General features: G+C 41.3%; 1 protein-coding gene across 2 annotated transcripts in view; it reads left to right on the plus strand.

Moving 5' to 3' along the window:
* The window catches only part of CHFR (checkpoint with forkhead and ring finger domains), a 150,877-nt gene that overhangs the window by 64,516 nt on the left and 69,040 nt on the right, over positions 1–17,321 (plus strand). For both annotated transcript variants that reach the window (XM_053701889.1, XM_053701890.1), the window contains exons 12-14: positions 1,477–1,596; positions 1,884–1,967; positions 3,798–3,868. In XM_053701889.1, the coding sequence (XP_053557864.1) occupies positions 1,477–1,596; positions 1,884–1,967; positions 3,798–3,868 (275 nt within the window). The remainder of the gene's footprint in view (positions 1–1,476; positions 1,597–1,883; positions 1,968–3,797; positions 3,869–17,321) is intronic.

Genomic DNA, 17,321 nt, shown 5'->3' on the forward strand with positions numbered 1-17,321 from the left:
GCCACAAAAGTGATGATCTTGCAGTGTCCACCTAAACAAAAGCTCCCATCAATATTGAGCCTCAAATTCCTTCCTTCGTTAGTTGTAATAGTAAGCATGTCCGGAACTGTATGCATTAATATAGCGGCAATCTTTACAAGTTGACATCTAAATACTCAAATACTGACTGTTACTCAATAACCACACTCTTATGCACTCAGACTCATGCTTTCTCTTCATTGTAATTTCCCTCTGATAGAAAATCCAGATCCATAATTATTCACTGTAAATCCTTGTCACTTCACTTCTATCCAAAGCTCCACTGGATACACAGAAAAAAAAAATAAACAGAATACTATACGTATTTCACCGCCAGGCTTATCCCCCTGTAACAGATACAGTATACACTACATTCTCTCTGGAGGGTGTGGAAAATATGCAATTTGCAAATGACATGGAAAGAAGGAAAAATAAATTTAATGAAGTTGTGCGACTGCTGATTGGCTTATCAGTTGTATGTGCTCAGGACCAGCAGTTCTTTGCGGCGCCTTAGTGATGCTTTAACTATGTGTTTAATCAGTTAGTGGGGGTTAAAGGGTTAGTCTACTCTAGAATTGTTATTGTTGAAAAAGATAGATAATCCATTTATTATTTTTTTACCTCTGTGATTACCTTGTTTCTAAACCTCTGCAGACTGCCCCCTTATCTCAGTTCTTTTGACAGACTTGCATTTTAGCCAATTAGTACTGACTAATGGGAGTGAGCACAATGTCATCTATATGGCATACATGAAATAGCGCTGTCTAACTGTCAAAAACTGTGAAAATGCACTGAGATAAGAGGCGGCCTTCAAGGGCTTAGAAATTAGAATATGGTTTAGCTTTCAACAAAGAATACCAAGTGAACAAAGCAAATTTGATGATAAAAGTAAATTGGGAAGTTGTTTAAAATTGCATGCTCTTTCTGAATAATGAAAGTTTAATTCTGACTAGACTGTCCCTTTTTAACTCACAAAATGCATTATAACTATTGCTAAAGTTAAATGAACTAAGTAGAGCATGTCATATTTTTTTTAAAAACCACCTGACAGCCTCCCTGTAAGATAGTTTTATCTATCCCTTGACAAGCAGGTGGTACAGCCAATAAGAACCGTACCGCTCAGATTATGTATTTCTATAGTACCACGTTCTCGCACTGCTGCTAGCCTGAAGGATCAGCTTTTTATGCATGCACAATTGCAATTTAAATTTGATCATTGTAATCCTAACTGTAATGTCCCTTTAAGCAAGCTGTCCCTTGTAAGGTTGGTAGTTAGATATTTATTAGTACTACATATGTATAGTGTATATTTACCTAAGCAAAGTGTATGGTTTGATATAATGTTCCATTCTTATTTAACCTTGCTATAGAATAATAAATCCCTTGTAAAGCTATAAGTTCATGACCCCTAAAATAAACATTTATTCTGCAAAATTATTTTTTTTGTACAAATTTTAGTTGTCCAGGAATATGTGTGTCCAGCCCAAGGAAGTCACATCATCTGTACTTGCTGCTTTCAGCCCATGCCAGACCGGAGGGCAGAGCGAGAACAGAATTCCCACGTCGCACCACAACAATGTAAGTTCACATTTCCATGGTCTGAATTGTCAAACCTTCAAGTTTTATTAGTGTACAAGGGTTGCTTGTTGTTCAGTGTTGCGCTAGAATCTAATCATAGAGTATTATTTGCATCGTTAGTTTTAAGATACAATCTCAGTAATGCTAATGTATTCCTCTGTTCACAATGTGATGCAGAGCACAATATATACCTCATAGCTTACCCATTTACTTGCTTAATAAATCATTGTCATTTTTATTTGTTTAACTTCCTAAAACCATTATTTCTATGCATCTGATTCCCACAGGCTCTATATGTTTGCAGCCCTTTTGTCACATGTATTGGGGATGCACCAGAATGGGCTGTTTTGGGTGCCTGGCTCCATTTTGTGGTAAGTTTGTGTTTTTGAGCTGTAGATACAGTTATACCATTACCAATGCATTAAACGTGCTAATGTATTTGCTCCTGCTGAGTAGTTCAATAAATAGCACCCAAATATCCCATAATATATTTCATGCTTGCTTTACTGCTAATCGTTTTATTATGTTCATGGAAGTGGCCGTTTTAATATCATAATAACCATTCAGATAAACTGAGCGATACTTATCACCACTGTAAATTTAGTTTAGTGAAATAGATTATCGTAAAGCACATTTACATGCTTCTCACAGACCTAGGGCTAGATTACAAGAGGAGCCCTAATTTGTATTTTTTGTTGTTGTTGTAATTGCTGCACTAGGCAGTTTTTATGGACTAAAGTTGATGGCTGTGGGGTGTTAAAAAAAATGCCACTGAAAAGTGCCTTTACATTGTGGGAACTGTGTTTTTCCTGTAAAAAAAATAATATATATATATACTTTTATACATGTAAACACATACATTTATATGTATATATTCATATATATTTATATTTTCTTCGCTAGTTCTCATGCCTTGTCTGACGACATGAAAACGAGGCTCCCATTGGAGCCTGTGGAAGTGCCCTGTCATTACCGCAATGCTTCTGTGCAATGCAAACGCAAGGTTGCATTTGCATTGCACCTCACTTGTAATACCAACGCAAATTTGCGTGCGCTGGTATTAAAGTTAAGAGCAAATATCTCTTTCTCTGAAGCAATATTTTGCTCTCAACTTGTAATCTGGCCCTTAATTGGCACAATTGCAGCAAATACAAACTGGATTCACACTGTCACTTTCTAGCTCCTTATACACTTTATATGTATTTGTATTTGTATTCAAGACTGCTTTTCAAACACATAATGGCTCAACAGTTTGGTGCCTGGAAACCTAATCAGATATGTGTTTCATACTTGATGGGACTTATCACTATGAGGTTGTTTTGTGACTGTTTTGTTGTGAAGCTGATCAGGTTACCTAGAGTTGACCAATCACAAACAAGTTAATGCAGAGTAAAAAGGTGAAAAAAACACCCTCCATTGTTTAAATCAGTGATTTGCAACCTCTTTTTTGCCGTGGCACACTTTTTACATTAAAAAATCCTGTGGCACACCACCATCCCAAAATTTTACAAAATCACACACTGTAGCCTAATACAGGATATATATACAGTGTGTATATATATATATATATATATATATATATATATATATATATATATATATATATATATATATATACACACACACACACACTGACACTGTACTGTGCCGTCATGCCATGCCTCCTACAAACTATACATGACATATTGACATTCATTCACAAACAATCGTAATGATTGTCTGTGAATGAATGTCAATGTTATGGTTGTAAATGATGCTTGATGAGCCTGTCACATACCTCCCAATATTTAAAAATTTGAAAGAGGGACACCCCTGCACTGTTGTCAGTCTGCCTGTGGCACACCTGAGGATCTCTCACGGCACACTGGTTGAAAAACACTGGTTTAAATGGTTGAGTAAAATAATTTGAGACACATTCACATGTAAAGACCAGCCCTAGACCTGTTTTCCTATAGAGCTTGTCAGCAGCTTGTGCCACATATGAAATTTACTAGATTGTTTGGGAGAGTTTAAGAATTTTTCATTTCATACATTGTCAGTTATTTAAACAGTTTTGCATTTTATTGCTATACAGTGTTACTTAAGTTCTATTTAAGATGTACTGGCTTATATTTTAAAGCACAACAAATTGATATTTCCTACTTATTGGTGCATTATTTATCATTTGTAACAGACTTTGGATCTTCTTTATTTTTACACAGAGTTAAATCTAGGAGACAAATGTTTGGACGCAGTGCTCAACAATAACAACTACGAGTCGGACATCCTTAAGGTAATACCTCTAACATGCTTGTCCAACCTTTTTACATTAAGGGCCACATTATGTTTGTTTGACTCACAGGGCCAACAAGCAAGTTTAACCCCTTAAAAACCATGACGTATCCTATACGTTGCTGGTCAATAAGGGTATTTCAGGCCATAATAGCGTAGTGGGTCTTGCAGCCAGGTGAACACCATGCTATTATGACCTCCCTCCATCTTGCCTCCCAGAATAGCACCAGCGGTGAGACTGCACTATCAAAAAATCCAGCCCCATAGAAAGACCAGCAACATACAGGGTACGTTGATGGTCCTTAAGGGGTTAATAAATTCAATTTACTTAAATTATAATATATAATTACAGTATATGTACAGTAATGCAAATACATCACTATATTGCTTTGAAATGACTTGTTTGAATCAAATAAATCTACTAAAACTGCTAACATATATTCTTTATATATAAATACGTATTATCACAAGAAGCTCACTGGGGTGAATTTAGCACATCAACCAGATTATAGTGTCTTCTAGGAGAAGTATAAAGAGTTTGTCATCAAATGTACTCCCACAGGTTAAAATGATTTATTACACAAAACTACTGTATCATATTCTTAAAATTTGGCATCCATTTGTGACCGTCAACTTTTTTTTTTATAAGAGTAGTAAACACCCACTGTCGGTTCCTTTTATTTATTTATTTAATTTTTATTTATTTTTATTAATTTTTTTTTCTGCAAGCACATACTTGGGTGTCAATATCTCCCAGCTAATGTAATCCCTTGTACTGTATTGCACAGGCCCAAAATATACAAACATACAGGTCCATGTCCTTCATTTTTATAGTCTTAACTCTTTAGTGCTCAGATATTAATATTACACAACATGCTTTTTTTTCTAGATTTGAACACTAACCAGTATTCTACTTATTGAATATGGAGGACAATACTGGACCTTTATATTTAATGGGGTAAAGAGAATTGTAGTTGATGAAATAAGGATGAGGAGCTAATGGGAGAAGAAATTATTATTAATAGTAGTAGTAGATGAGGTTGAAAGAAGACAGAAGTCAATAGAGTTCAACCTATACGGAGACTACCTGATTGACAGTAAAGAAACTGACAATTGAACTTCCATTTAACAGTTAGAAAGCTGACCAAATTAACACAAGTAATCATATCTCTAAATTCTGTTTTCTTTCATAAGCTGGTGAAAGTCCATGAGCCATTACTCCTGGGATTCAACTCCCGGCCAGTATCAGGAGGCAAAGATACCCTAAACTCTTAGAGCACTTAATCCTTCTCACCGCTCTGGTATTCTCAGCTTTATCTTTGCTGCCCCCACAGGAGGAATGTGAAGAATTGAAGTGCTCTATAGTCTTTGCTAAGCGGGGTCCTCATAACAATTTGAGGCCCATTTTATCCTCAGAGAGCTGTTACTTGGTACAGAGGGGGGACATAATCACTCCCAGTGAGGAGTCACAAGCCGCCTCAAGGACCGGTCCCATAGCCTCTTCCTGTTGCATCGTTAATACAATCTGAAAACAGATCCTTTGCTGTTTCATTTTCAGCACTGGATGAGTTTTCTACTGGAATATTTTTTTTCTACGGCTGATTAGCACAGTAGAGTGGGTGCATCTTAACGTAAGTAAAGACATTATAATGCACTCACATAGTCCACAGGCTATTAGCAGGTACATCACTCTCATATCACATCATCTTCTGCATTGGGGCTGATCAGGATACAGAATCTACCTCTTTCAGGTTTAAGCTTAATTTTTTCTTAAAGAGGTTTTATGTACTTTAGACGGCCAAGACCTTTAGTCATCAAAGGAGAAACCATCCAAACAACTGTTCCTGAGGCTCTTATTTAAAGCCAGGTCTTCTCTTTTAATATGTCCTCTAAATTTAATAGGATGTTTCATTTACTGGCTTCTAATGTAGAGCTTTGGGAAACCTTTCCAGTGGTGGAGGGGGCTATTTCACTTTAGCCAAATGCAATAATATTCCCTTAGAGGATAGTACATCTTTCAGTAACCATATGGACATGTTTTTTTTCAGCAAGCATTGTGTCTACTCTTTCGTGTTACACTATTTCTGAGCAAATCTCAGAAGATTTTCAGAATTATTTGAAACTTCTTAAGCCAACTAATGCACTTTTAAGTGGTCCCATTTTTTACTCATTTAGATTTAGAAGTATATGACTTTAGCAGTGCTGACCAGAAGGGCTTTATAATTTAAGTCATTGTCTGCATACAGGGTGTCCAAAGATATGCAATGATCTATCCTTTTTAAAGGAAAAATGTATTTAGACCTGTTCTTAACATTAACATTTCCACTGTGTCTGGCAGAAAAGGAACTTTTCTCATCCAGGACAAGAAGTCTAAGGAAAAAATAGGACAAAAATTCCTTTTTCTTTTACAAGATATGACGAGTCCACGGATTTCATCCTTACTTATGGGATTACGCCTCCTGGTCAGCAGGAGGAGGCAAAGAGCACCACAGCAGAGCTCTATATATAGCTCCTCCCTTCCCTCCCACCCCAGTCATTCTCTTTGCCTGTGTTAGTGATAGGAAGAGGTAAAGTTAGGTGTTAGTTTAGATTCTTCAATCAAGAGTTTTTTATTTTCAAGCGGTACCAATGTGTGCTGTCTTTTTATTACTGAGCAGCTATAGTCTTCTAGACTATGGGAACTGGGGGATTTTTGTATCCGCTGCACCTCCCATATTTGTGCTGCATTATCTCTATATGGTCTTGTGAAGTTGTAACCAAAGACCTTGCTTTTTCACAGGACCTCAGGAGGAAAATTGGACCTCTTGATACTGTGAAGTAATCATGCTGTACCTTCAGCATAGAGGTAAGTGCAGTTTTTATTCTGGGTATCTCAGACTAACTGTACTGAGTGACCATATATATATATATTGGGAAGGCTCCCTTTATACGTTCCCCCAGACATTAGGGCAGTCTTGCATTTTCCTAATTTGCCTTAGGTGCACAGTGTGGCAGTGTTTTGAGTTGATCAGGAGGCAGGTAGGAGCCGCAGCATAGCTGCGACAGGGTGACTGGGTATTACAAAAGTAAAGCAGTACAAAAAGAAAAAACTATACTTTATAAAATTTGTACACTTGGATAATTGACCCTCTGCCTTAGTATATATATTTCATTGCGGTCTGCAAATAAAGATATAATTCAGTAGATCCATTAAAGATACAGTACAACAGATTTTTTTTGTCACAGATTTGACCAAGATTGCTTTCTCCAACATTGGTGTGTCCGGTCCACGGCGTCATCCTTACTTGTGGGAATATCTCTTCCCCAACAGGAAATGGCAAAGAGTCCCAGCAAAGCTGGCCATATAGTCCCTCCTAGGCTCCACCCACCCCAGTCATTCTCTTTGCCGTTGCACAGGCAACATCTCCACGGAGATGGTTAAGAGTATGTGGTGTTTAGTTGTAGTTTTTTTATTCTACTATCAAGAGTTTGTTATTTTAAAATAGTGCTGGTATGTACTATTTACTCTGAAACAGAAAAGGATGAAGATTTCTGTTTGTGAGAGGAAGATGATTTTAGCAGACAGTAACTAAAATCGATTGCTGTTTCCACATAGGACTGTTGAGATGAAGTAACTTCAGTTGGGGGAAACAGTTAGCAGACTTTTCTGCTTAAGGTATGACTAGCCATATTTCTAACAAGACTGTGTAATGCTGGAAGGCTGTCATTTCCCCTCATGGGGACCGGTAAGCCATTTTCTTAGTCTCAAACAGAATAAAGGGCTTAATATGGGCTATAAAACTGGTAGACACTTTTATGGGCTAAATCGATTACTTTATTTGGACATTTTATACATGTTTATGCTGATATTTCACACTTATAAACTTGGGGAACGTTTTTTAACGTCAGGCACTATGTTAGACACCTTTTCCAGTCAGGAAGGGCCTTCCCAGTTGTAGGCTGAGCCTCATTTTCGCGCCATTACTGCACAGTTGTTTTTGAGAGCAAGACATGCAGATGCATGTGTGAGGACCTGAAAGTAGTTGGAAAAGTTCCTAAAAGGCGTCATTTGGTATCGTATTCCCCTCTGGGCTTGGTAAAGTCACAGCAAAGGGTTATTTTAAGGGTTAAAGCTCTGAAAATTGGTGTGCAATACTCTTAATGCTTTAAGACACTGTGGTGAAATTTTGGTAACTTTTGAACAATTCCTTCATATTTTTTCACATATTCAGTAATAAAGTGTGCTCTGTTTAAAATTTAAAGAGACAGTAACGGTTTTGTTTTAAAACGGTTTTTGTGCCTTATTGACAAGTTTAAGCCTGTTTAACATGTCTGTGCCTTCAGATAAGCTATGTTCTATATGTATGAAAGCCAATGTGTCTCCCCCTTCAAAATTGTGTGATAATTGTGCCAAAGCGTCCAAACAAAGTAAGGACAGTACTGCCACAGATAATGAAATTGCCCAAGATGATTCCTCAGATGAAGGGAGTAGACATGGTTCTACATCATCTCCTTCTGTGTCTACGCCAGTTTTGCCCACGCAGGAGGCCCCTAGTACTTCTAGCACGCCAATGCTTATTACCATGCAACAATTGACGGCTGTAATGGATAACTCCATTGCAAATATTTTATCCAAAACGCTTGCATATCAGAGAAAGCGCGATTGCTCTGTTTTAAACACCGAAGAGCAGGAGGGCGCTGATGATAATTGTTCTGTCATACCCTCACACCAATCTGAAGGGGCCATGAGGGAGGTTTTGTCAGATGGGGAAATTTCAGATTCAGGAAAAATTTCTCAACAGGCTGAACCTGATGTTGTGACATTTAAATTTAAATTAGAACATCTCCGCGCTCTGCTTAAGGAGGTGTTATCTACTCTGGATGATTGTGACAACTTGGTCATTCCAGAGAAATTATGCAAGATGGACAAGTTCCTAGAGGTTCCGGTGCACCCCGACGCTTTTCCTATACCCAAGCGGGTGGCGGACATAGTGAATAAGGAGTGGGAGAAGCCCGGCATACCTTTTGTTCCCCCTCCTATATTTAAGAAATTATTTCCTATGGTCGACCCCAGAAAGGACTTATGGCAGACAGTCCCTAAGGTCGAGGGGGCAGTTTCTACTCTAAACAAGCGCACTACTATTCCTATCGAGGATAGTTGTACTTTCACAGAACCTAGGGATAAAAAATTGGAATGTTTGCTTAAAAAGATTTTTGTACAGCAAGGTTACCTTCTACAACCCATTTCGTGCATTGTTCCTGTCACTACAGCAGCATGGTTCTGGTTCGAGGAACTAGAAAAGTCGCTCAGTAGAGAGACTCCATATGAGGAGGTTATGGACAGAGTTCACGCACTTAAGTTGGCTAACTCTTTTATTTTAGATGCCACTTTGCAATTAGCTAAATTAGCGGCGAAAAATTCAGGGTTTGCAATTGTGGCGCGCAGAGCGCTTTGGCTAAAGTCTTGGTCAGCGGATGTATCATCCAAGACAAAATTGCTTAACAATCCTTCAAGGGTAAAACTCTCTTTGGACCAGAATTGAAAGAGATTATCTCAGACATCACTGGGGGAAAGGGTCACGCCCTCCCACAAGATAGGCCTTTCAAGGCCAAGAATAAGTCTAATTTTCGTTCCTTTCGTAATTTCAGGAATGGACCGGCTTCTAATTCTGCATCCTCTAAGCAAGAGGGTAATGCCTCACAGTCCAAAACAGCCTGGAAACCGATGCAAGGCTGGAACAAGGGTAAGCAGACCAAGAAGCCTGCTACCGCTAACAAAACAGCATGAAGGAGTAGCCCCCGATCCGGGACCGGATCTAGTGGGGGGCAGACTCTCTCTCTTTGCTCAGGCTTGGGAAAGAGATGTTCAGGATCCCTGGGCGCTAGAAATAGTTTCTCAGGGTTATCTTCTGGAATTCAAGGAACTACCCCCAAGGGGAAGGTTCCACATGTCTCACTTATCCTCAAACCAAATAAAGAGACAGGCATTCTTACATTGTGTAGAAGACCTGTTAAAGATGGGAGTGATACACCCAGTTCCAATGACGGAACAAGGAATGGGATTTTCCCAAAAAAGAGGGAACTTTCAGACCAATTCTGGATTTAAAGATCCTTAACAAATTTCTCAGGGTACCATCGTTCAAAATGGAAACCATTCGAACGATTCTACCCACTATCCAGGAAGGTCAATTTATGACTACCGTGGATCTAAAGGATGCGTACCTACATATTCCTATCCACAAAGAACATCATCAGTTCCTAAGGTTCGCCTTTCTGGACAAACATTACCAGTTTGTGGCCCTCCCATTCGGATTAGCCACGGCTCCAAGGATTTTCACAAAGGTACTTGGGTCCCTTCTAGCGGTTCTAAGACTGAGGGGCATTGCAGTAGTACCATACTTGGACGACATTCTAATACAAGCGTCGTCCCTTTCAAAGTCAAAGGCTCATACAGACATCGTTCTGGCCTTTCTCAGATCTCACGGATGGAAAGTGAACATAGAAAAAAGTTCTCTGTCTCCGTCAACAAGAGTTCCCTTCTTGGGAACAATAATAGATTCCTTAGAAATGAGGATCTTTCTGACAGATGTCAGAAAGTCAAAACTTCTAAGCGCTTGTCAAGTTCTTCATTCTGTTCCACGTCCTTCCATAGCTCAGTGCATGGAAGTAGTAGGACTGATGGTTGCAGCAATGGACATAGTTCCTTTTGCGCGAATTCATCTAAGACCATTACAACTGTGCATGCTGAAACAGTGGAATGGGGACTATACAAACTTGTCTCCAGTGATTCAAGTATATCCCTGGACCACCTATCCCAGGGAATGAGCTTCCGCAGACCAACGCCAGTCTAGTGGGCTGGGGTGCGGTCTGGGAATCCCTGAAAGCTCAGGGACTATGGTCACGGGAAGAGTCTCTTCTCCCGATAAACATTCTGGAACTAAGAGCGATATTCAATGCTCTCAGGGCTTGGCCTCAGCTTGCAAAGGCCAGATTCATAAGATTCCAATCAGACAACATGACGACTGTTGCGTATATCAATCATCAGGGGGGAACAAGGAGTTCCCTGGCGATGAAAGAAGTAACCAAAATAATACAATGGGCGGAGAATCACTCCTGCCATCTATCTGCGATCCACATCCCAGGTGTGGAAAACTGGGAAGCGGATTATCTTAGTCGTCAGACATTCCATCCGGGGGAGTGGGAACTCCACCCGGAGATTTTTGCCCAATTGACTCAATTATGGGGCATTCCAGACATGGATCTGATGGCGACTCGTCAGAACTTCAAGGTTCCTTGCTACGGGTCCAGATCCAGGGATCCCAAGGCGACTCTAGTGGATGCACTAGTAGCGCCTTGGACCTTCAACCTAGCTTATGTGTTTCCACCGTTTCCTCTCCTTCCCAGGCTGGTAGCCTGGATCAAACAGGAGAGGGCCTCGGTGATCTTGATAGCCCCTGCGTGGCCACGCAGGACTTGGTATGCAGACCTGGTGAATATGTCATCGGTTCCACCATGGAAGCTACCTTTGAGACGGGACCTTCTTGTTCAGGGTCCATTCGATCATCCAAATCTGGTCTCCCTCCAGCTGACGGCTTGGAGATTGAACGCTTGATTCTATCAAAGCGTGGGTTTTCAGATTCTGTGATTGATACTCTGGTTCAGGCCAGAAAACCGGTAACTAGAAAGATTTACCATAAGATATGGAAAAGATATATCTGCTGGTGTGAATCCAAGGGATTACCTTGGAATAAGATAAAAATTCCTAAGATTCTTTCCTTTCTGCAAGAAGGTTTGGATAAAGGATTATCTGCGAGTTCTCTAAAGGGACAGATTTCTGCTTTATCTGTCTTACTAAACAAACGACTGGCAGCTATGCCAGATGTTCAAGCATTTGTTCAGGCTCTGGTTAGGATCAAGCCTGTTTACAGACCTTTGACTCCTCCCTGGAGTTTAAATTTAGTTCTTTCAGTTCTTCAAGGGGTTCCGTTTGAACCTCTACATTCCATAGATATTAAGTTGTTATCTTGGAAAGTTTTGTTTTTGGTTGCTATTTCTTCTGCTAGAAGAGTTTCAGCGTTGTCTGCTCTGCAGTGTGCTCCACCCTATCTGGTGTTCCAAGCAGATAAGGTGGTTTTGCGTACTAAGCATGGTTTTCTTCCAAAGGTTGTTTCTAACAAAAATATTAACCAGGAGATAGTTGTACCTTCTTTGTGTCCGAATCCAGTTTCAAAGAAGGAACGTTTGTTACACAATTTGGACGTAGTCCGTGCTCTAAAATTCTATTTAGAAGCTACAAAAGATTTCAGACAAACATCTTCTCTGTTTGTCGTCTATTCTGGTAAAAGGAGAGGTCAAAAGGCGACTTCTACCTCTCTTTCCTTTTGGCTTAAAAGCATCATCCGATTGGCTTACGAGACTGCCGGACGGCAGCCTCCTGAAAGAATCACAGCTCACTCCACTAGGGCTGTGGCTTCCACTTGGGCCTTCAAGAACGAGGCTTCTGTTGATCAGATATGTAAGGCAGCGACTTGGTCTTCACTGCACACTTTTGCCAAATTTTACAAATTTGATACTTTTGCTTCTTCGGAGGCTATTTTTGGGAGAAAGGTTTTGCAAGCCGTGGTGCCTTCCGTTTAGGTAACCTGATTTGCTCCCTCCCTTCATCCGTGTCCTAAAGCTTTGGTATTGGTTCCCACAAGTAAGGATGACGCCGTGGACCGGACACACCAATGTTGGAGAAAACAGAATTTATGCTTACCTGATAAATTACTTTCTCCAACGGTGTGTCCGGTCCACGGCCCGCGCTGGTTTTTTAATCAGGTCTGATGAATTATTTTCTCTAACTACAGTCACCACGGTACCATATGGTTTCTCCTATATTTTTCCTCCTGTCCGTCGGTCGAATGACTGGGGTGGGTGGAGCCTAGGAGGGACTATATGGCCAGCTTTGCTGGGACTCTTTGCCATTTCCTGTTGGGGAAGAGATATTCCCACAAGTTAGGATGACGCCGTGGACCGGACACACCGTTGGAGAAAGTAATTTATCAGGTAAGCATAAATTCTGTTTTTTGTTTAGGTTATCATGGATGACCTTGAACAAAATACATGTCCTATGTGTTTGGATGCCATTGTGGAACCCCTTGTTACACTATGTGACAATTGTGTTGAGAGAGCCTTACAATGTAAATAGAAAATATTTTTTAATAAATATATGCCTAAAGAATGTTCTCAAACCAATGAGATTCAGGGTATGTCTCATTCTTCTCCCCAAGCGTTACAGCCTTTAACGCCCGCTCAATCGATGCCATTTTCTTCAACGGCGTCTACTTCTTTTACTTTGCAGGATATGGCTGCAGTTATGTCATCTACCCTCACAGAGGTGTTGTCTAAGTTGCCAGTGTTGCAAGGCAAACGTAGCAGAGCAGAAACACAGGGGGCCCCTGCAACTTCTGATGCTTTGATGGCTATCTCTGATGTACCCTCCCAGACCTCTGAATTGGGGGGTAGGGAGACACTGTCTGAGGGGGAGCTGTCTGACTCAGGTAGTGCGTTGCCCCAGACAGATTCGGACGTCATGTCCTTTAAATTTAAGCTTGAACACCTCCGCCTGTTAATTCGGGAGGTTTTAGTGACTCTGGACGACTGTGACTCTATTGTGATACCTCCAGAGAAATTGTGTAAGATGGACAGATATCTGGAAGTCCCTTCTTATTCCGATACTTTTCCGGTTCCTAAGAGAATTTCAGAGATTGTTACTCGGGAATGGGAAAGACCGGGTATCCCGTTCTCCCCTTCCCCTATGTTCAAGAGAATGTACCCTATAGCTGACACCGTGTGGGATTCTTGGCAAATGGTCCCTAAGGTGGAGGGAGTTATATCTACCCTAGCTAAGCGTATGACTATCCCTATTGAGGACAGTTGTGCTTTCAAAGACCCTATGGATAAAAAATTAGAGGGTCTTCTAAAAAAGCTATTTGTTCATCAAGGGTTCCTCTTACAACCGACGGCCTGCATTGTACCAGTCACAACTGCGGCTGCCTTTTGGTTTGATGCCTTGGAAGAATCTCTGAAGACTGAGACTTCTTTGGAGGAAATAATGGATAGGATTAAGGCCCTAAAGTTGGCTAATTCCTTTGTTACAGATGCCGCCTTTCAGATCGCCAAGTTGGAGGCTAAGAATGCAGGTTTTGCCATTCTAGCGAGCAGAGCCTTATGGTCCGTGGATGTGTCCTCTAAATCCAAACTTTTGACTATTCCTTTCAAGGGAAAGACTATTTGGGCCTGAAAGAGATAATTTCTGACATTACGGAAGGTAAGGGCCATCTCCTACCTCAGGATAAAACATCTAAGCAGAGGGGCAGACAGAGTAATTTTCGTTCCTTTTGAAATTTCAAGGGAGTCCCCTCTTCCTCTTCCTCTAAACAGGAAGGGAACTTTGCACAAGCCAAGTCCGTCTGGAGAACAAACCAGGCTTGGAATACGAGTAAACAACCCAAGAAGCCCGCTGCTGCTCCCAAGATAGCATCAAGGGGCGGCCCCCGATCCGGGACCGGATCTTGTAGGGGGCAGACTTTCTCTCTTTGTCCAGGCTTGGATAAGAGATGTTCAGGATCCCTGAACACTAGAAATCGTGTCCCAGGGGTATCAACTGGAGTTCAAAAATTCCCTCCCAAGGGGAAGGTTTCTTCTTTCACGATTGTCTGTAGACCAGATAAAAAGAGAGGCGTTCTTCCATTGTGTAAAAGACCTCTCCACTATGGGAGTAATTCGTCCCGTTCCAATACAGGAACAGGGGCTGGGGTTTTACTCAAATCTTTTCGTGGTTCCCAAAAAAAGAGGGAACGTTCAGACCCATTTTAGATCTCAAGAGTCTAAACAAGTTTCTCAGAGTCCTATCTTTCAAGATGGAGACGATTCGGACAATTCTTCCATTAATCCAGGACGGTCAATATATGACTACCGTGGACATAAAGGATGCATAGCTTCACATTCCTATCCACATAGATCATTACCAGTTTCTAAGGTTTGCCTTCATTGACAAACATTTTCAGTTCGTAGCTCTTCCTTTTGGGCTGGCCACGGCACCCAGGATCTTCACGAAGGTTCTAGGGTCTCTACTGGCAGTTCTCAGACCGCGGGGCATTGCAGTGGCGCCTTATCTGGACGACATTTTGATCCAGGCGTCGTCTTATCAACTAACAAAGTCTCATACCGACATGGTTTTGTCTTTTCTAAGGGCTCACGGGTGGAAAGTGAATCTAGAGAAGAGTTCACTAATTCCTCAGACAAGGGTTCCTTTCTTGGGAACTCTAATAGACTCTATTTCCAAGAAAATTTTCTTGACGGAGGTCAGAAAGTTAAAGATTCTGAATACATGCCAAGCCCTTCAGTCCAATCCTCGGCCATCAGTGGCTCAGTGCATGGAGGTAATTGGATTGATGGTGGCGGCAATGGACATCATTAAGTTTGCTCATTTTCATCTCAGACCTCTACAACTGAGCATGCTCAGACAGTGGAATGGAGATTATGCTAATTTGTCTCCTCAGATAGATCTGGATCTGGAGACAAGAGACTCTCTTCTTTGGTGGTTGTCGCCGTATCATCTGTCCCAAGGGACGTGCTTCCGCAGACCCTCATGGGTGATAGTGACAACGGGCGCCAGTCTACTAGGATGGGGCGCAGTCTGGAATTCCCTGAAGGCTCAGGGTGTGTGGACTCGGTCGGAGTCTCTACTTCCAATCAATATTCTGGAATTGAGAGCAATATTTAACGCGCTTCAAGCTTGGCCTCAGTTGGCTTCGGCAAAATTCATCTGATTTCAGTCGGACAACATCACGACTGTGGCTTACATCAATCATGGAGGAACAAGGAGTTTCTTAGCGATGACAGAAGTATCCAAGATAATTCGGTCGGTGGAGGCTCACTCTTGTTATCTGTCAGCAATCTACATCCCAGGAGTGGACAACTGGGAGGCGGATTTTTTGAGCAGACAGACGGTTCATCCGGGGGAATGGGAACTCCATCCGGAGGTCTTTGCCACCTTGATTCTCAGGTGGGGCAGACCGGAATTGGATCTGATGGCGTTTCGTCAGAATGCCAAGCTCCCAAGATACTGATCCAGGTCCAGGGATACTCAGGCCGAGCTGATAGATGCCTTGGCAGTGCCTTAGTCGTTCAACCTAGCTTATGTGTTTCCACCGTTTGCTCTCCTTCCCCGGGTGATTGCTCGGATCAAACAGGAGAGGGCTTCAGTGATTCTCATCGCTCCTGCGTGGCCTCGCAGGACTTGGTATCCCGATCTGGTGGACATGTCCTCTCTGCCACCGTGGAGGCTTCCATTGAGGCAGGACCTTCTCATTCAGGGGCCCTTCCATCATCCGAATCTAGTTTCTCTGCAGCTGACTGCTTGGAGATTGAACGCTTGATTTTATCTAAACGAGGGTTCTCTGATTCGGTCATTGATACCTTGATTCAGGCATGTAAGCCTGTTACTAGAAAAATTTACCACAAGATATGGTGTAAATATCTTTTGGTGCGAATCCAAGGGGTACTCATGGAGTAGGCTTAGGATTCCCAGGATTTTATCTTTTCTCCAAGAAGGTTTGAAAAAAGGGTTGTCAGCAAGTTCCTTAAAGGGGCAGATTTCTGCTTTGTCTATTTTGCTACACAAACGTCTGGCAGATGTTCCAGATGTTCAATCTTTTTGTCAGGCTCTTACTAGAATCAGGCCTGTGTTTAGACCAATTGCTCCTCCTTGGAGTTTGAATTTAGTTCTTAAGGTTCTTCAAGGGGTTCCGTTTGAACCTATGCGTTCCATAGATATTAAGTTGTTATCTTGGAAAGTTTTATTTTTGGTTGCTATTTCTTCTGCTCGCAGAGTTTCTGAGCTTTCTGAGTTACAATGTTATTCTCTTTATCTTATTTTCCATTCTGATAAGGTGGTCTTACGTACCAAACCTGGTTTCCTTCCTAAGGTTGTTTCTAATAAGAATATTAATCAGGAAATTGTTGTTCCTTCCTTGTGTCCTAATCCTTCTTCTAAGAATGAGCGACTGTTACATAATTTGGACGTGGTTTGTGCCTTGAAGTTCTACTTGTAGACGACTAAAGATTTTCGTCAATCATCTTCATTATTTGTTGCTTTTTCTGGAAAACGTAGGGGCCAGAAAGCTACGGCTACCTCTCTTTCTTTTTGTCTGAAGAGTATCATCCGTTTGGCATATGAGACTGCTGGACAGCAGCCTCCTGAAAGAATTACGGCTCATTCTACTAGAGCTGTGGCTTCCTCATGGGCATTTAAAAACGATGCTTCTGTTGAACAGATTTGCAAGACTGCAACTTGGTCTTCTGTTCACACTTTTTCCAAATTTTACAAATTTGATACTTTTGCCTCGTCCGAGGCTGTTTTTGAGAAAAAGGTTCTTCAAGCAGTGGTGCCTTCCGTTTAGGTTCCTGTCTTGTCCCTCCCTTTCATC

This window comes from Bombina bombina, chromosome 2 (assembly GCF_027579735.1).
Source record: "Bombina bombina isolate aBomBom1 chromosome 2, aBomBom1.pri, whole genome shotgun sequence".
In the NCBI taxonomy this organism is placed as follows: Eukaryota; Metazoa; Chordata; class Amphibia; order Anura; family Bombinatoridae; genus Bombina; species Bombina bombina.